Genomic DNA, 20,435 nt, shown 5'->3' with positions numbered 1-20,435 from the left:
AGAAATACACATTAACAACATTTCTCAGAGTTAAGCTGGAGAACATGGCCAATAAGGGAAATGAGCAGAACCACAACCACAGTACATTCACTTTGCCTTAGGGATTCATTCTACCATTCTTTTTAGAAAGGCAAAACAAGCATCTTCCCACCACTGAGCCCTGGAAATGTTTGAGGGCTCCTGTACCAGAGAAACACCACTAGGTGTATTTTTGAAGATTCAGTTGCAAGTTTGAACTTCCAACACCAAGAAATGCAGGATGATTGGTGCCCTCCATTCTCTGAGCATATGCTCAGGAATACAGCAGACAATTTTTAAATTAATTACATACAGCTCCTCAAATGACCATGGAGGCACTCGGCAGCTGCTTCCTATGATGTGTGCTTTCTGGGCTTCAGTACTTCCTAGACACGACTTGCTTTCCCCAGGGCTTTTAGGATAAATTAATCCAGCTCTTTATGAGCACATTAGATGATTGGTGTTACCAGACGAGAGCATGGGCAACCTGGAACAATTGGACAAAGCAGGTTTTGTTATTATTTTTCTTTTGACGAGTCAGACGTGAGAACCCAGCACTGCAGCAGGTAGGTAAGTTGTACACAGCTTCGTCTCACCCAGAATGAGCCAAGTTAGTGCTGTTCTGGAGTTGTCTCCTCCCAGCACGTAGCGGAGTGCAATCTCTTATACATCCAAGCAGGTGTCTGCTATCTATATTCCCTTCCTCCCAAGCACAGCACTGATAAACAAGCAGTTCATGAAATGCTGCTTTTGTCCTACCCAAACCCATGCTACCTGACAACAGCGGGGATGGCAAAGCTTCCCAACTAAGCTCTGCTGGGAGTGTGAGCAGTTTCAAGACTGCCACCTACCTGTCAATCACATCTAGCTCATAGCTTCTAACTGAGAATAATAACAAGCCTCTTGCCCGCAGAGGTCAAAACATTAACCAAGGCTGATGTTTCTCAGAAATCTCTGTTGTAGGGTTTACACCACAACTAACAGCTACATCCTTAGAAGAGTTTCAGGTGCTTTATAATCTGCTATGCCTAACATATTTCTAACACCTGTTCGAAAGGATGTAACAACAGTAACCAGCACATTTTCTTCTTACTAAGCAATAGCAGCACACACCACTAGATTGGAAGATACATGTTCACCATTCTTCCCAGTGAGGGAAGCTGCTTACATAGGATACAACTGCAGGGATGGTGATGTAACTTATATTGTTCTCTCTCCTTTAGCTTTAAGACAGGTCTCCATGTGCTTCAGTCCTAGAAAAGCTGTAGGAGCAACAAGGACAAATACCGTGATGTAATCATTGCAGCAGTGTTACTGTGAAGTGAGGACTGTTGAAGTGCATCATAGCAGTAACAGCAGGTGGGTTCTCTAAGGTAGAGAGAGGCAGTTCATTATAATCCAGGAGGCTCCAGCTCACAATCAATACACTGGTTTTATAGAGGTATCAGCACCAAGAGCTTCCCAAGAAGCATTAAATAGCATCAGTTTAAGCAAGCACAACTGCAAGGTAAGTGCTGAGCTGGACTAACTGCTTAAGTGCTTCCAGTGAGAGATGCTGCAGTGAGTAGTTTTCTGTACTTGCATGGTACAGAAATGCATAGCAAGCTGGAACTCAATCTCTTTTGCAGCTGCCACAAATGGTACGCGAGAGCCTTAAAAAATGCCTGCCACTCCCCCCCAATACTCCAGTGAATCAGTTAGTATATTCTTACAACGGTCACTATTAAGCACTATGGCTTATGGAACATAAAAATAAGCCACACACAGTCTTTAATTGGAAAAAACACACCATCTCCAGTTGAGGATCTCAGAAGAGTTCCAAGCCAAGTTCTGCTCCAGCCTTCCTACAGGATCTAGCAGACTTGTTTTCAGTCAAGAGCTTAACACACTGTCTTTTGTCCTTTAGAACTTTGTCCACCTCTTCAGTCCTGCATTCACAGGAAATGTGGCTGGTCTCAGCCTGGACCTCAGGGTGTCACTGTGACTGCAGTCAGACCTTATGACAGGTCAGCTGGGCTTCTCCTACCACATCCCTTGAGGGCCTAACATTTCAGAACAACCAACCGTACAACTTGCTTCAGCATTTATGACTGTAAAAGTGACACTGAACTCAGCATGACAACATCCCTTCAGTTACAATATTATTTCAAAAGACATCTTTATTATAAAAAGATATAGAAAATTAGAGTTCAACTTGTTTCTTCAGAATGCTAGTCACAACAGTTTAAAAAAAAAAAACAAAAAAACAAACAAGGTAAACATGTTTAAGAGCATTTGTATACCAAATAAGTGTTTGCTACTTAGTCAAATATACAAAGAAAAGCTCAGTATCAGTGCAGTAAGGGCAGTCAGTGAACATCAGTCCATCAGGGACCAAGGAAGAGCTCCTCATTTACCCCCATCTGCCACACAGAACAGCAGAGTGAAGGAAGACCCTAACTGTAGGATTTCAGCCTTGCTCAGATGTTTGAGGAAAATGTACCAGCTCAAAGCACTCGTGGGATTTGTCTCTAAACATCACATCACCTCAGAGGCTGTACCACGCTACAATTTTCACTCCTTAAAAGCTGAGTAGTGGCTGTAAAATTGAGTTACTTTGAAGTCGTTGATTCCTTTCTCCTGCTAGGATGTTTCAGCTTTCAACTAAGTTCTCACAGTAGTACTGCCACCTTCCTTAGAGAGCTGCCTGACACACTTACTGCCAAGAACTTAAAGTGGTGGCTGAGAACTGAAGTTTTACCAGCAGATTATTCACTAGCAGTGGCTCCATTCAAGAAGCAGAACAGCCATTCACCTCCAGACAGGAAGGACTATCTACTCCACTGCCCACACTAAAGGTATAAAGATAGGAAGGAGAAATTAAAGTTTAAAAAAAAAAAAAAAAGTCATAAAGAGCCACCAAAACCTGTATCAAGAATCAATGTAATGCATTACTTTCACTGCTATTTAATACAAGACAGACCACAATGTAAACACTGAGGATACAGACCAGGACTGGGCAGGGGGTGGGCAGTAGAACCCAAGGACAGCCTCAGGTCAATGCATTAATCTGAGCCAAACCCACAATGCTCCAGTCTGCATTTTAATAATTGCTGCTTGTTTTATTTAAGGAAGAGAATAAAGCCACCAAAAAAAAGATGCAATTTCCCACTGAACACAAGAGTGGTCCTTTATCTGTTTTACACTGCATTCTACTTTGGGCAAATGCAATCAAAGTTGTTAAGGAACATATTGAGTCAGCAAGGATCTTGGTCAGTATTTTGCCCGCAGTATGCTGTTCTCACCATTAGAGAGAAAAATTAAAAGACCTATTGATTGATTAAAGAAGAAAAAAACCCAACCACAACAGTTAGTGTTTCAACTAATTCCAGGAAAGACTTGACATTGGCTATAAAGTGCTTATTCCAGTTACTGTCTTTGGCAGTACCTCTTCAAAAAAGATGATACCAGAGACAAAGCAAGTCCCAGGCCATTCAGAAAGCAAACAAGGAGGCAAGCCACTTGTGTTCTCTTAGCAGTCATCTCTGTACAAATACCAGATGACCAGCCTGCTACAGAACCAAGCAAAAGAAGGAGAAAGTCTTGTCTCAGATCAGCTCAACTTCCTGAGCCCCAGTGTGCTCACAACAGTTAATTCAGTGCAGTTTAAATTCAAGTTACTTAATTTAGGCTTGCAAGGTTCACTAATACTTCTCAGATGCAACTGTGTCTGCAGCCACACATTTTGTACCTATTAGAAGATGATACTCCAGTTCCTCTTAAAAGAACTCCTTCTGTGTATGACCCTTGTCTTTCTTCCCTTGCAAGATAGCAGACTGCTCACCTCTGAGAGCAAGTCAGAGAATATTTTGGCAGCAATTTTCACACCATGAGGGAAGATCCGGTGCTGTACAGGTTGCTTTCTAAGGACTGTTTCATACTTTACATACCTGAACATCAAACTAGCTCACTAAAAGACAAATACCTGTACTTGATCCTTAATATGAGATCTCTGCAGCCAGACATATGCTTGTTACAGCAGTCTGAGCGGGCCATTGAGGAATGTCACAAAACAGCATGTAGTGGACAGGACAGATAATTTTTCCTTCAAGTTGAAAAAAAACAGCCTCCTCTTATTACACAAGACAAGTTGACAGTGGTAGAAGCCTGCACCACTGGCTGGTTTGCTGGTGATAACTTATCTTGCCATTCTTAGATTCTTCCTCTCCATTCCCACCAGTTATTGAGCTGGTTACAGAAGCAGTGGAGTTCTTTCCCCAGCCGGCTGCTCTTTATGAAAAAGCTCTTTGATCTGTAGCAGCTTGCTGTGGATCCTCTCTCTCAGGGGAGGAATATGATGGCTGGGGTCTAAGACATTTGTGCTTCTGCGCTCCCTTTCCCGTTTCCAGGTGAGGTAGGGGTGTGGTGGGAAGGGCACTTCACTTCTCTCTCGGCGAAGCTGCACAGTGACTCCACTGAGGGCTAGCATTATCCACACTGCCAGGACAATAAAGTCTAAAAGAAAAAGAAAAAAGAAAAAACACTGATTCCCACAAAACTTGAAAGGAAGTGTGAAGTCCATGCACATGTTCAAGACTAGGATGGATGGGGCTTTGGGCAACCTGGTCTACTAACAGCAGAGAGATCACAACTAGATGACTTTTAAGGTCCTTTCCAACCCACACCATTTTATGACTCACAAGCACAAACACTGGCAAGTTTGGAAACAGGAAGGAATGACGTATTGCCTCTACATCCTTATGGGCAGAAAGAATAATCAAGCAAAAGCTTGATTAGAAAAGAACAAGCACATTCAGTCACTGTCCCTTTGACTGCCACTCTGCAAACATAGCAGTCCAAGCCTGAAAAGCACCTCAGGTAAGTGCCTTGTTGTGCAATATCTGTTGGAAGGTTCATATGTGAGACAGCTCAGTGTTAATTTTGAAGGACTGGAATTCACCATTCGGGTGTTAAAATCTCACACCATACTTATGTTATCTTTCAAGCCCCTCAACATTTACTGTTTACAAAGGCAACAGTGCAATTTTCAAGTAAATATTTCCAACTTTTTCTTCTAAAGGAAGTGAAAAAACAGCACTCACCATTTGTTTGAAAAGGCACATTGGTGTAAGCTCTGCTGAAGTAATCATTGAGGAGCCTTCTGAGCAAGTCTAAGGCAATGTAAGCAAGACTTGTGTAGACATAACATGCGATAGCCAGGACCACTGAGTAAGAGCCTACTATTCCACAGGCCAGTATGTTCAGCTGAAAGGGGGAAGAAAAACAGAACTTGAGGAAACTGACCACTGTACTCTCCCACCTTTTCAATGCAAAATTTTATCAGTTCTACCAAAATAATTTGGCACCCTACACCCTGTTATCCAGGCATCCTATTCAGACAGCATAGGTAAGCCAATAAAAGAGTTGCTGGTCGTTGTGTGCAAAGCTGCAAAAAGATCATTGCTTTGCTTATGAACCATTTAGTACAAGTAGCAGCAAACAGGAACTCCTTAGAGCTGATCCTGCGCTGAAGCTGTGTTCGATCTTCTACATATCCCACAGAGCTGCATTTTGGATAATGGTCTGAAACCCTTTTTCCTCTCCTCCCAGGGAGGAAGAACACATTACTTACAATTCTTGGACAGCCAACAAAAAGCACTGGAATCATCAAGGCTACAGAAGAAAAGGTCACCCAGAACACAACATCATCACGGAACACCCTGTAGTCTCCTGCAAAGACACCATAATTCCACAAGTAACTTTCTAGCATTAGTAAGACAATCATTTTTTCTCCCCCTAAGTGCTTGTAGTGGTAAGCTTTTCTCTAAAGATTCTGTACGTTCAGAAATTTTAGAAATATCTGGAGTATAACATGGAAAAGGTTAACTTTTGAGCTCAAATGCCAATTTAAGTGCACTGTTAGTCAGAACAGAAGGATTGTTCCTGTTTAGCACAGGTCCTAAACTGGGAAACAGATCTTGGTCTTCACTGAAAAACTTGCTTGATGTATACATTACTCATCTGATAAAAGTGAAAAGCAGAGCAGTTCTATCTACTAAGAAACCATTTTATTGCCTATACACTTCTACAGTTTATAAACCCCTGTATCAACATAGGTTTTATTATAGGGACCTGGTACAAGTGCAGCCACTGCAATGTATGGCAAAAAGCTCTTCTGGCTTTAGAAAGAATAATTAAGTTACTTGATTAAATGGTACTTTGCTTCCCCTGCTTTCAAAGGCCTGTCAACTAAACAGGGGACTAGCTGACTCTCACTCACTATTTTAGTCTTGTAAAGAGCAACTAGGGAATGCATGGATTATTACACAATCACTGATTAAAACAGACAATCTTTGAAAGGAAAAACTGCCCCACTAGGAGATCTTAAGTAGGAAAGCCAGAAAGGAATGCATTTATGAGATTTTAAAGGTACAGCAAAGAAAGTAGTGCTGCTGATGCCTCGATGTTTCTGAGGGATTTCAGCTCAGAAGCCTTTCTTGCTTTGCCCATTTTTCCTCTTAAGGAAATAGTTCTAAAAACACCTGTGATGTCAGTTCAGCTGCAAATACAACTTTGAGTCTTACAGTAAAGTGCTGCCACAGCACTGCACTGCAGTACGATAAAAGGTAATAACAACAGCTCCTCTTAATCCATGATGCCTTCATGCCTGAAGCCTCAGAGTCAGACCACAGATTTTCGACTGTAACTTGCTCTGAATCAGAGAACAAGACAGACAGCAAATGCCTGCCTGGAGCAGAGATGGTATTAGATTACTGAAATGCAAGCTGCTCGGGTAGGAAGAATAAGCAGTTTCCTTTTCCCACCAGTGCTGATTCCCCAAGTAGCTTTAATTGCAGCACACCTGAAAGAAAGCTTCAGGGACATCTCTAATGCTTCCAAAACCAGAAAGGGAAAAAAAAAAGAAGAAAGAAAAAGATCACACTAAGATACACCAGATAGGGGCATTTGTTTTAGAGCCTTGGAGTCTTGAAATATAGAAGGGAAGCATCACTCAACAGTCACTTCACAGCAGAATATTTCAGTACATACCTAGCGGGGTAAAGAAGACCATTGATGAGAAGAGAAATCCCAGCACAAGTCCAATAATCAACATACAGAGTAGCACAGAGCCAAGTCTCCACCAGCTTGCAACCAGGAGAATCCCTCCAGTAATCCCAGCTACTGCTGTCAAAATAAGACGCACTGGAAAATAAAATAGGAAATTCTGAACTAAGAACTAAGGCAGCATTCTGAAAAATTCAGTTTTTGCCATAACATATTCAACAGTTTTGCCTGCATGCTTGACCATTACCTAATGAAAGCCTTCTGAAAAACTTTTTGAAAAAAGCCCATATTTGTGCTTCATGCATTTCACCAACTCCACCCAGTAATTGAGAGTATGCTACTGAAAGGGTGACACAGCAACACCTTCATTACAATCCTACGTACAAGAGTTTGCAGTACCACTATTACAGCGTTATCTGAAAATTCTCTACTCAGCTTTGAGTTCTCAGAGAAATTATGTTACAACAGATACTGCATTTTCAGAAAAGCGCCTAGATGAGATAGGATGTAATAAAGACAAAGGAACCAATTCTTGCCAGTCCAACAGACAGGTTGCAACTCCTTATTCCATTTTGCACTTAGAATCTGCACTGATCTGAATCTGAGGTTTACCCATTACAGAAGAGACAGGAAGGAAGCAGATTGCAAATTCCAGACAGTTTCTAAATCTGCACCTCCCTTGGATAGATATGCAAATTTGTCTTCCATAGTTGCAACTATTAATTTCCACTTTACTGTTTAAGGTTGAAAACAGTAACTACTCTATTGTGTATTCAGCTGTTAGGGTAATCAGAGCTCAGGTCAAGTACTCACATACTACACTTCTTTGTTTTTAATCTTTCCCAAGGCTAGCCAGCTGCAAGCACAACTTAAGAGATACAGAGCAATAATGTTTTGGGAAGAGGACAGGATATCCTGACATGTACTCACCATCATAACCAAGGCCAGTTACCCTAGTGATGAATACAAAGAAAAAGAATCCTGTGATTACGAATCCCATGAAGAATAAGTCTAGAGATAAGAGAAAAAGGATTAATATGATATATCATGTGATACTAAGTCTACTTCAGTACATCTTCAGGTCCCTCTGTTTTACAACTAGGAAGGGAGATCTCAGCTCATCAGCTGTTAAGCACAAGGAGGCAGCCAACACTCTGTTCTGGAAAGGGCAGATCCAAAGTATTTCAAAATAAGCTAACAATTGCACACTTATATTTATGCCCCCCAGCATGCACCCTGGTTCTGGGTTCCTGTTCTTGGAATACCAGAGACTTCTTGTTTTGAGCTCAGGAGATCTGACCCTGTTAAAGCAAAACTGTGGATCTAATTGACATGTAATTGCTAATAGGTGATTCTTAGCAAGTCACAGCAAGTTACACTTACGAAATTCCAATGAGAGTTATGAGAAGAAAAACTACTCCCTACCTGTTTTCCAGAATCTGTGTCCAAAAAAGCAAGTGAAGAGACCGAGAACAGCAAGAGCAGTGAAGAATATTTTGGTAGAGAGTTTGCCTACAAGGAGAAAGAAAGGGTTACTAGAGCATTCTCTTCTAGTAATCCCAACAGCAACACTAACAAAGATAGCTTGTCATCACTTAGTCTGCCAACAACATAACTGCTGCTCCTTCAGACTCACAGTGAGAAGGAATCTGCAGCACCTAACCTAACAAATATCTTTAGGAACTCCAACAGAATATTTAAGTAGCTCTGGTCTAAGCTGCAGTCAAAAGCTTCCACTTACTCAAGAGACTGAAGTTTCCATAAGCATTAGTCATGCAGCCATAACTTGTTGTTTGCAGAACCACTATTACAGCGTTATCTGAAAATTCTCTACTCAGCTTTTAAATAGTCAGTACTATAGCAGTTAGTCTTTATCTTTGCAGCTTTTATCTTAATCTGCAATAAATATACTTCTCAAGCAACAGACAGGACCATCACCACCCCAGTACAGCTCATCTCTGTCTCCTAGAAATAATTCTTACTAATATTTAGGCTATATTTCTGAATTAGATTTTTATGCCCAGATGTCTCTTATGAGGTCACAAGACATTGAATTTGACAAGTCGCCCAAGTAATGATTAAGTAAATGAGGGCAAATCTTGCTTTATGAACCATATTCTATCCATTATTTTTGTTCCTTCAGTTTGCTCTTCTTGCACTTAAATTCTATAATTACATAACCGCATAGCAAGTAGTAAGACTTTGTAATCAGATTTCTATTGCTGGCATTATATTCATACTTGTTTTTAGGTCACCATCCTATTTCAAAGTATTTGAAAGTTACTGATTGCTATTAGCACCAGCACAATTCAAGAATTAGAGATGGACTCTAATCCAGACCATGTTTTATCAGCTTACTTTCACACACATCACCCACAAAGTAATTTAAAATCTATGTATCCATTTCAAATGGAAAAAACTGGAGGGAGACCATCAATCACTAATAGCTCTTCATAGACATTCTTACAATTCTAGAATTTCTACTCAATGAAGAAGTAAATTCAAAGTAACAAAAATACATCAAGTATATATCTACACATGTAAAAAGCTCTCAAAAAAAAAAAAAAAAAAAAACAAACCAACACCCCACCACTCAGCACATTTGAGCACAAGCTTGAATTGTACTCCAACATGTCCCAACTTACTAAGAGAAGAGCAGTTATCCACTAGGTCAGCAAAGCTGCAGGCGTATGTGTGCACAGGTACGTATGCAGCAGAAGTATTCCAAAGAGGATCCCATACTATGACATTGTAGATCACACCTTGCCCAGGGAGTGAGGAAAAGTATACATCTGTCTTATCATCACTTGTCACTGTAAGCATCTGGAACAGTAAACAATATTTTTTAATTGCAGAGACCTGCTTGTCACTATTTCTAATGCCATGGCAATGTATACGGATAAAGTAATACTCAGCAGCTCAAGGAAGACCAACAAGAACTGAAACTGGAGCTCTGCTATTCTGAACCCTCTCTGTACTACTAATTGAAATGTTAAAGGCTCACAGGATTGACTCCACTTCCCTCAACACAAAGCAGTGCTTTCTGATGGCACAACAGATTTTTCTACCCATGTTTTGTTCCTCCCCATTCGAGGGCATAGTCCAATTTTCTCTATCAGTCTTCTAGCTGCCCTCTGAAGCAGGGAGGCTGCCGTTCTACTCCCTAGCAAGGCCAAATAGGTCACGGCCACTGACATTCTCACCCTCCGTCCCTTCCAATCTCTTTGCTGGGAGTAGGTAAACATGCCAGAATTGTTTGTTCTACCGTATCTGCTCTCTTCATGTCACTCCAAACTGGGGTCAGTTTCCAGTCCAGTTCAACTCAAGGAAGAGAACAACAGGGAAGAAAAAAAAAATTGACACAGTGCACTGCCAAGTGCCTCATAGACTGACGCTTCACACTTACTTTAACACCATTAGCTTTGATACTTTGCACCTCAGACATCTTGCGTATGTGACTCATGAGCACCATCTCAGAAAGATTGTTCTCTGGTAAGAAATACTGGTAGACATCATAGCGCAGCCGCCATCTGGAGTTCTGACCAGTCCCTGAATCACAGGATGGTGGGTTTGCCCCTCTGCAATTACAAAGAGGTCAGCAACATGCTTGACACAAAACCCTCATATGCATAATCTCCCACAGGATGTAACTTCCATTTCTTACAGCACTTTTTCCCTCTTTTCTCTTCTTCACTTACTTCTTAGATTACAAGTTGCAGCAAACAATATTCCTACCAGTAGTTAGATGCTCAAAGTTTCCATTAAACCTTGTATTATCACCCTAGTCAAATACAGAGAAAGGAAACACCAATATAGGGTCTAATCAGAGCACTAAAGCCCCCACTCATCTTTATTTATTTTTTAACTACACACCTCATATATCCCAAATTCGCAGGGGCAAACTTGATGCGAACATCAACCAGTGTGTAGTCTAGATAAATGTTGGGATCCACTTCCAAGTCAAATTCTAGATTGCAGCCTCCAGGTATAGGATCTAGAAAACAAAACAAAGTAGCTGTAGTAGTTCTTATTTCTTTCTTACACAATATGAAGAAAAGTTTATGACCTCAGCAATGCATGCACTTGAAGGCATAGTCTGATGCTGAGTACCCAACATTGTTAGGCTCTAGTCCTACAGACAATACAAGTAATGTCACTGCAGTCACTAAAACAAATCCTAATACACATGCACAGCATTTTTCTACTCAGAGGCTGAAGTCATGACAAGAGCACACAATATATCTCATACGCAAATCGTAATTCAGTAATAAAAACAAACTTTGGCTGCCCCAAAGGGCTTGCGCCATCTCCACCATCTGCTTGTACCATGCAAGATCACCACTTCTGAAAAAGCAACACTTCATTCCACAATTTGCTAATAGGAAGCAGAGCTGGTGCCCATTAACCAAAAAAAAAATAAATAAATAAAATAAAAAAAAAAAAAAGGGCAACATACCTTTCTCCATATAGGGAATAGAGATAGCTGTGCTTAGCACCTGATTAGCATCCAGAGATCGAAGGTACCACGTACACACAGTCTGTTGAGGTCGAAGGATAGAAATGAGTCCTCTGTCCACTCCAGTTCCTGAGCTGTTTGTAGATGGATTCTAGACAGAAACACATTATATAAACAAACAATTAATCGTGATCATGTTTTACCACAGCTAGACATATTGCACAGGAGTCACATTCCTGCCACAGACCTGCAAGGCATACGTTCAGAGCCAGTTGCCACAGATGAGGCATTCAGCTAGCTAGGAATAGCTCAAAGAAAAAAAAAAAGGGTAGCTGGGGAGGGAAGAAAAAAGAAAAAAAAAAAAAGGTAGCTTTCAACACCGCACATTGGCCAGTTCAGGATCAAAAGAAAGGAAACCTGAAAGTCTGAGACTAGTGAAGAGGTAACACTGAAAAACAAATTACAGAGAGATCAACTAGCTAAGTCTACAAGTCTATAGATACTGAATGATTACTAAAGGTATAAAGGGATTAGAATATCTCTTACAAAAAGGTGCAAAGGAACTGATGAGCATCCTGAGAAAAGAACACCAAAACACCTCACTATCTCCACCAAAATGGAATCTACTTTATAATAGCTGGCTTTAACATGAGCCACGCCAGACAATCACTGATCTAATCCTCAACATCACCACTCCTTTCAGAACCAAGAGCCTTGAGGTAAGATCAGACAGCAACAACTGCATCACTCATGGCTGTAACAACCAAGATTTGACATGTAGTTAAATCTTCACACAGAAAATGTCTTTTGTCCACAAGACCTATCCAAGGCAACACCATAATGAAGCACTTTACACCTAGCAGGTCCTAGGTGCGGCTGAATTTCATACCTTCAGAGGCAGGCCAGCCCTAAAAGCAGTACAAGCATATTCATGTGGCACTACCCTTGGCCTGGTAAACCCCATGCATGCAAGCACAGTCTGAACTGACACAGCAGAAAGCTCTACAGCTGGTAATCAATGACAGAATAAGTATAGAAGTAATGCCTCTACTCTGGAATCCTGGGTATCTAAACAGTACAAAGATGACTGAGCTGGGTGACTTGTGTTACAGGTTATTCACCTTCTAAGCTTCCCAGCATAGCCCTTGGCACATGATATATTCTCATTTGAAATACACTGACGGAACATAGGAACTGGATGGCTGCTATCATGCTGCCACCTACTACCTCCAGGTTAGTTTACATTCTGCTCAAATATCACTAATTGCCTCAGAGTACCATAAAAATCAGTACTTTAGATTACATCTCAGTAATGATGGGACAAAAACGAGGCTAGCATATAGCAGTAAGAACACTTGTATTGCCAGCTAGGTGTAGCAGCTTTCACTGGAGTACTGTGAAATAATTTCTCCATATGCCACTAAACAAAAAATCAACTCCAGAGAGGCAGTTGGGATAATGAGACACCATACCTACAGTAACTATATACAAATAACGTGAACTGTAGACAGCTAAAAATCAAGAAGTGATCATAACAAGGCATCCGGCGACTGTCATGAATCTGTTTTTAATGAGATACATCAATGGACACTGATCAGGAGCCACATATCAAAAGCACCACTCTCATCAAGAGCAAAGAACACTGGAAAAAAAAAATTAAGCCAGTTTCAAAATTCCGTTGCTATTCAGTCCTCTAAAATAGTCATCACGACAAAAGAACATGAGAAAGTATTATTCTATTTTCAGAAATCCTAAAAGCACATTAACTTTATGGCTCTTATGTAGTAATTATATAGCCTCAATTCTATACCCTACATGTAAGGATGCCAGCTCCTACTTCCTCTTTAGGGAAGGAAAAGTAGTACTCAAGAACATAAATGACACTCTTCCCATACCTTATCAAAAGATATCACCACATCACTTTGCTGTGCGTGTACTTGAAAAATTATGACTGTCACATTGCTTGCAATGTTCCTGATGACTGCTTCAACTGGATTGGTCTGATTAAGCAGCACATTTCTGAATTTTCCCAAGGAGAGCTCAAGAAGACCTGCAATCCAAAAAAAAGGAAAAAAATCACTTGGTTTTTCATTCACATGGGAAGCAGTCATTGAGGGATTGGGAGCAGGGCTGGCCCAATATTTGTCTGCTGAGAAGACAGTAAGATATTTCATGCTACTTTCACTCAATAAGCTCAGGCTCCAGAGGCTGCTGTACACAAAGCAATGCCTACAAGAAGGGATACAGCTCAGAAAATACTGTGCAGCCTGGCTTTCACCTAAGCATATGGAACATCACAGAATCTCAGGGGTTGGAAGGGACCTCAAGAGATTGAATCCAATCCCCCTGCTAAAGCAGGTACCCTACAACATAGGTCGCAGAAGTAGGCATCCAGTTGGGTCTTCGATATCTCCACAGAAGGAGACTCCACAACCTCTCTGGACATTATTTCCTGCCAGCCTCCTGTACAGCTGAGCTCATCAGCAAACACCAGCTACACGTGACCAACCAGTGCAACCAAGGGCAAGTACCCTTCAGTAAATATGAGGACTATTTGCTTTTCTCCAGATAGACGACAGTAAGCTCACATTAGTCAGCCAACAAGCACAAAATCTGCTAAACTTCTTGAGCAAATTTCCCAGTGATGCAAATTGCATCAAGGTCTCCAACAGCAAACTTGTTGTTAACATGCATATACTTAACCATTTTCCATCATTTCACATGGGATTTGCTCACAAACCGTTCTTAATTATTAGGACTGCTGTTCCTAAATTCTGTATCTAGTTTCAATACAATCAATACTGTTTTGTCCTAGGGTGAACACACCTCTACCATCTCCTGTCATGTCAATTTAAATAGAAACACATGATTCAGGGTATAAGGTCCTCTGAAAATCAGCTATGGCTTGTTGTTCAAGTCCTGCAAGAAAGCCTGGTTTCTCCTGGTGCTGTGCTCTTGGGAAACACAAAAATCTCAGGAGAGGGAAGAGAAGCAGATATACAGAAGCCATGAGATTCCCTTTTATCAAAAAGTAGAGACTGTAGGCTTGTAATTTGAACAATGCCTTTGAGCATTGCACTGTGATGCTTCCTAAGAATTCCCCAGCGTGGGCACAAACACAAATTCAGCTGACCTAAAACTTACCAAGCTTAAAAGCAAATGCACTACTTCTGCAAAGTTGCCTCTCCTAGTAGGAAGCTTGATACTGTCATGTTACACTGTGCTTTTATTGGAGAACAATCATCTCATTCACACTCAATGGGTCAGGTGTTTCCCTTTCTAAAACAAGAGACTTCTCATTCTAAACTACATACATAGAACTCTGTACCCCTTTTAGTTCTTTCCTGTCACACCTCATTATCCCCTATTTGGCAGGTTTCTTGGCCTTCTGATATGCAAAAAGAGGTGACCTGCTCTCATGCATCTTCCACTCTTCTCACAGCTGAGGAAAATCAGAAAAGATAACTTATTTCATCTTATTAGCTTCAATCCTCACTTCAGTCCTACGCTCACCCCAAAAGTATCAAAACCAGATCACCAACAAACTCCTTGCTGAAATACAGAGACCACAATCATCCAGGAGAAAGACTGCTTTGACAACATGAAACAAATCTTTAGTTTACGTTAAAGTTTCCAAGCATTTTGGGTAATTTTCAATTTCTGAGAGTCCCTTGCATAGCATTCATATACTTGTCCTTTCCACAAAATCTCTGTTCTCCTAAGACCTGAAGTTAAACCAGAAATGCAATTACATATGAACGTTAGAGAAAAGTATTGTATTGAACACGCTGCTGACTTTTTATGCACTCAAACCTGCAATGGCAGTACAGAACAGAGGAAGGCTTCCCTGAACTGCAGGATGTTCAACTTCACAATGTTACTTTAAGAAAAGGAAAACTGAAATCATGTACACCTTCTCTATACTCTACAAACAAGAGGAAAAACAGCTTTGCTCTCAAATGCTCTCGTTTTCTCACCTCCGCTCTGTTCTTACACTCTGAGGCTTCTGCATATATAAGGTCAGATTTGTCAGCAAAGCATAAGCCACTACTTCAACGAGATCATGAGACTCTAAATGTCAGAAGCGCTCTCTCAATTTTAATTAGTGTGGTAAACTAAGGCATGGTGTTCTACTTTATATTACTGTTTGCATAACTGCTCTTAGACAGTGCATGTGACATATTCTAAGCCAAAGTTTGGACAGAAGAGCATAGATGAAAGTTAAGAACAGGAATGGCTACATCCATAAGGCTAGTGTTTTTCAGATGGTTGTCTACAAGCTCCTAGAATTGCATGTCTAGTCAGGCTGGAAAGATTACTAAGGAGAGTTTGCAAGCACTGCTGAGCAGCAGAACCTTTTCAATCATTTGTTGGAAGAAAAACTGCTATACTGCTAAACTACAATGCCTACAACATTCCTGCTTTCTCCATTTCCATCATTTGATGAAGATGTTGGCGGCGCTCCTAAGCTGACAAGAACATGGCAAGCAATCTACTCACAGTTCAGCAGGCCTATCAATATCATTTTTTTAGACAGTCATTAAATTGCCTGAACTCAGTGTAATCTGTGATGGAGCTCAGCGTTGCCACAATAAATAGGCTTCTTTTGGCAACCTTGATCTCACATAACACAGCACACCAAACAAAGCTACCACAATCACGTCATCACAGAAGCCAAGTAGTTCACCAACAAGACCCAAGTTTCCCAAAAAGGACCCAGCTTCTTTTCCTCCCCTAGCTTGCTTTCTTTTTTTTCAAACAGTGAAGATCAGAAAATGCCTGGTAAATACCAAGCTACATCCTCCTCTCTACAGGAAGGAGAAATCTCAAGGTAATGTATGTTAGAATAGTTTTACAAAAGATGTGAGAGAAGAATCCTGGATATTACAGAAGTTGTCAAGTGAAAACATATATAGGAAGCCAGTATTCTTGGAAGTGAGAAAGAGTAAAGCAAAGTTGGAGTGCTTAGACTGCATTATTTGTATACTAGTACCACCAGTACTAAGACAGGAGAAGAGATGGAAAAATTTGCTCCGTCATCCCACACTGCATTTCTTCTCCCACATAAAAAGTGAAGCCAGCAGGGACAGCAAAGGAACTCAGCCTCCCAGAGCTCAGTACAGATGCCAAGATGCCCTAACTCTAAGAATTGAGGCACCCAGCTCTCAGAGCCTTGGCAATTATTATACTTCCCCTAAGATCTGCAGTCTCTCCAACAAGCAACAGCCAACTTAAACAGTTTCTATTCTGCTGATTCAGCAGCAAGGCCTCAGTTCATTTGGTATTTCAGCCACGCTTCTGACCCCAACTGCCATAGCTAAGACACTTCATCCTCCATTGCCATAGCTAAAGACATAAGGCTCCTGGTTACACTGTATGATTCAATTCCAATTAAGAAACTAGTTGAAGAAACCACCACTGCATATCCAGAAACAGCCTTTACATGGCTGCACTCAGTCAGTACACTTGTCTCTAGTAAGAGAAAGATGAATTTCAGTGCCAACCAGTTTACTAATAGATATACTAAATAGATATACTAAGTTACCTTAAGAGTTTTTAAGAGGCAAGAAGAGCCCTTCAGTGCAGGAAGAACATCAACAGTAAGATGTAGATATTTTGAGCAGAGAAAACTGAGCACATTGATATCTTTATTAAACTATCACGTCATATCAGACCTTTTAAGGCCATACATACATGAATGCACATCAGAATCCTCAGTCTTCCCACATTAGTACAACCCCAAATAACGGCACTCCTATCAAAAGCAACAAGGAGATTTATGAAAGGTCCTACACTTTAAACTCATGCGATTAAAATTCAGCTCATGGTTTGATGTTCAATGCATGCAGTACCACAGCTGCAGCATTCCCACCCCAGAAGACCACACCATTCACCAAGTTGTAGAATTAATTAGGTCTTCTATAGCCTGAAAAAGGACAGTGAAAAGTACTTGTATCAGCTGCTTGCATTTACTAATCCAGTGATTTACAGCCAAAATATGTAAGCTCTGGCTTCAGGTACATTGCTGGTATTGTTGATTAGAATATCACTTGCATCTTGTGGCAAGGCACAAGAAGGAGGCATTATTACCCAGAGGTGCAAGTGAACAGCTGCCTAATACATCCAGAGATCAGAGTAGTCTTGTGGGAACTTCCATCTGTCTCTGCATAGACTAAACAACTAGCACAGACTAAGGAGATCCAGATAAGCTGGAGGGGAACAATCATTCAACTGCTTTGTATTTTGCATGATTTTAGCACAGCTGTATCTTAACTGAAGGATGGTCTTGATCCACCTAAAACTTTACCATAGGGCCCTGCTCAAACCTAATTACACTACAAACTCACTTTTGCTTTTGCATTACTGAAAAAACTGGTTTGGAATTAGCAAACAAGGCAAACTGCACTCCTATTTCAGGAAGGTGGAGCTCCTTAAATGTTTTAAGCATAATGCCTATTGCTTCTTAAGTATAAAAGCTAAGTTTAAAGAGGTGCAGCCCATCAGAATCCCAGAATGGCAATACAGCCTATCACGGACAGATATGCAATTAAAAAAGGAAGCGGGATCTTTCAGTACTAGGAGACAGCAGAAATCATCCCTACAAACCTGGGCTGAATAGCCACAGGACAATTTTAAATCAGTGAACCATTAAGTAGGTGTCCTCGTTTAAAGGGCCTAATAATCTGCTAGGTCTTCGAACACAAATTACAAAGCTCATTAACTTTTCATGAGGAAAATGATGTTCTTCCCTTCCCACTCCTAGTTCTGCAAAGAGATACAGCAACAGGCTCCTTCAAAACAAAGCAGCTGTTGTCTCACTTCAATCCTGTGTTTATACATACAGTTAGAAAACAAGCAAAAAAACCCACAACACCATTTTAAATCGAGTCTGGGAGACATATTGCTTATCTGAGACTTCATTCTCAAACCTACTCGATGCTATCAAGCAACAAGTTTCCTGTGCTCGCACGAAGCACCTTAAGACATAGGCATGATATAGGGAAGGAAGACTTGCACACTTGAGAGCGATTCCAAATAGCGCCCTGAAGCTCTGCAACATACCCCAAGGGCAGAGATATCCTTTTGGAGAAATAAGCTTCACTAGATCGTAGTTTAAAAGTATAAAAAAAAAAAAAAAAAAAAAAAAAAAAAAAAAAAGGAAAGAGGCTTAATATCAGCTCTACTATCAGAGGCTGCTCGCTTATCTCTGACGAAACTTCATGCGAGCAGGAAAAGCGCTAACAAGTAAAGCATCTGTTAAGTCTTCACAAGATACGATCATTACAGAGCACTGATCTCCGGAGGCCCGCTTTAGTCTTAGGCACAAGCTCAAGGGAACTACAAAAAGAAGGCCACGCTCAATAAAGTCAGATTACATCAGTACGGCCAACAACCCATTTCTGGACCCGAATTCCAAGCTCTCAGGGCTGTCCCTGGGTCCTAGATTTTAAAGGGACGGTTTTTGGTCTGCGATCAGCGTAGTGCTGGAAAGCCAGAACCTCTCGTAAAAGGCAGTTAACTCTTTTCCCTTTCTTATGTAGGTTCTTACACTCCCTTCTTATATCTCTACATCAAACCCATCAGCCCGCACTACATCCCCGCAACAGCACGAGCGTAGTCCAGGGGTTAAAACAACAGCGCTATAAAACTAGATAATGAGCTGCAAAGCCGGCCTTGCGCTAAGGAAACACCGCAGGAAGGCTGCGGGATACGCACCTGCCCGCACCGCCCATTACAACCCGCAGCCCCCCGACACCGCACTCACCTGAGGCGCCGCCGTCGCGCAGCGCCCCGAGCAACCCCAGGAGCAGCACAACGCCGGGAGAGAACCGCATGGCGCTGCAGAGGGAAGGGAAAGCAGCTGAGAGAGGACCGAGACGCAGAAGAGAAACAGGGCGGAGCCTGCGGGGAGGAGTAACACCCTGAGGCTACGCAGATCCCGCCCAGCCGGTTCCTCCCCGCACGCACCCACCCACCCAGGGGCTGGGGGTAACGGTGATGGCAGCCCCTTCAGCGCCCTTTATCCGCCTCCCCATGCTGCGGGGGCAGAGCTGGGGGAGGTCTCCAGGCTGAGCTGCATGAGCATCGAGCTAATTTTTGTTTATTTCTTTAATGGCGCTGCCGTTTTGTTCTCACGCAGGGAGCCCCGGCGGTGCCTCTGGCTGCCGAGGTGATTCACAGCCGTGTGACGGGAGGCAAATTAAACGCCTCTTTTTGGAACGGTGGTGGTGGCTGTTTTCAGCTTTTGGGAGCTTAAAGGCGGTCTTGTTGCTATTTCAACCCCGTTCGTGAATTTGCGTCCTAACCTCGGCTTTGCGCCGTCACCCGTTTTACTGGCTTTTTCTTGGCAGCTTGCTCTGAACCGGCTTCCAGATAAAACGCAGAAGGAAGTCGTCGGTCTGCTGCAAGAACACAGCGCTGAGCACCGCTCGGCGCTTCACACCGCAGTTGCTCCAGCTGAAGACCGCAGTTATTCCACATGAGCAGCTGCTCGCTCTTCTCCCTGCTTTGGTGCGCAGCTGCCTTTCTCAGCCAGGACATCTAGCTTTTGTTTTTGTTCAGCTCAACAGCGATCTTGTAAGGCAGAGTCTGTATGAGGGTTGTAAACCGTTAAGCGTATTGCTCAGAGCCACTGTCACAGCCGACTTCTCCCAGCGAGACCCCCCCCGCCTTTCGTTCACAGCCCGGCACTCAACCAGCTTGTGAAAGTCCGAGCAAGGATACGCATTTCTGAAAGAAATAAGTATTTATGTATCGCGTGTCGCTGCGTTTTCCTCCCTTTTATCTCAATACCTGCCTCTGCGAGCTTCCCGGCGTGCGGCGGTGCCCCGCCGGCCCCAGCAGAGCTGCTCACGTGCGCCGGTGGCAGCAAAGCAGGACGCAGCACCCCTGCCCTGAGCTGTGCAGGCCTCCTCCC

At 42.1% G+C, this 20,435-nt stretch overlaps 1 protein-coding gene across 1 annotated transcript; it reads right to left on the bottom strand.

Moving 5' to 3' along the window:
* Positions 1 to 2,159: 2,159 nt before the first annotated feature.
* TM7SF3 (transmembrane 7 superfamily member 3) lies at positions 2,160 to 20,428 on the bottom strand. Its single transcript, XM_052690585.1, has 13 exons — positions 20,312 to 20,428; positions 19,284 to 19,357; positions 13,414 to 13,568; positions 11,519 to 11,669; positions 10,936 to 11,056; positions 10,469 to 10,640; positions 9,708 to 9,885; positions 8,488 to 8,574; positions 7,993 to 8,073; positions 7,048 to 7,200; positions 5,630 to 5,727; positions 5,100 to 5,262; positions 2,160 to 4,512 (listed from the first exon to the last, which is right to left on the bottom strand). The coding sequence occupies exons 2-13, from the start codon at positions 19,351 to 19,353 to the stop codon at positions 4,250 to 4,252; spliced, it is 1,692 nt and encodes a 563-aa protein (XP_052546545.1). The 5' UTR covers positions 19,354 to 19,357; positions 20,312 to 20,428; the 3' UTR covers positions 2,160 to 4,249.
* Positions 20,429 to 20,435: the final 7 nt, after the last annotated feature.

The sequence above is a fragment of the Tympanuchus pallidicinctus genome, unplaced genomic scaffold (assembly GCF_026119805.1).
Source record: "Tympanuchus pallidicinctus isolate F22 unplaced genomic scaffold, pur_lepc_1.0 scaffold27, whole genome shotgun sequence".
NCBI classification, from domain to species: Eukaryota; Metazoa; Chordata; class Aves; order Galliformes; family Phasianidae; genus Tympanuchus; species Tympanuchus pallidicinctus.
The sequence above is the reverse complement of the archived record's forward strand: the minus strand, read 5'-3'. Positions and strand labels throughout refer to the sequence as shown.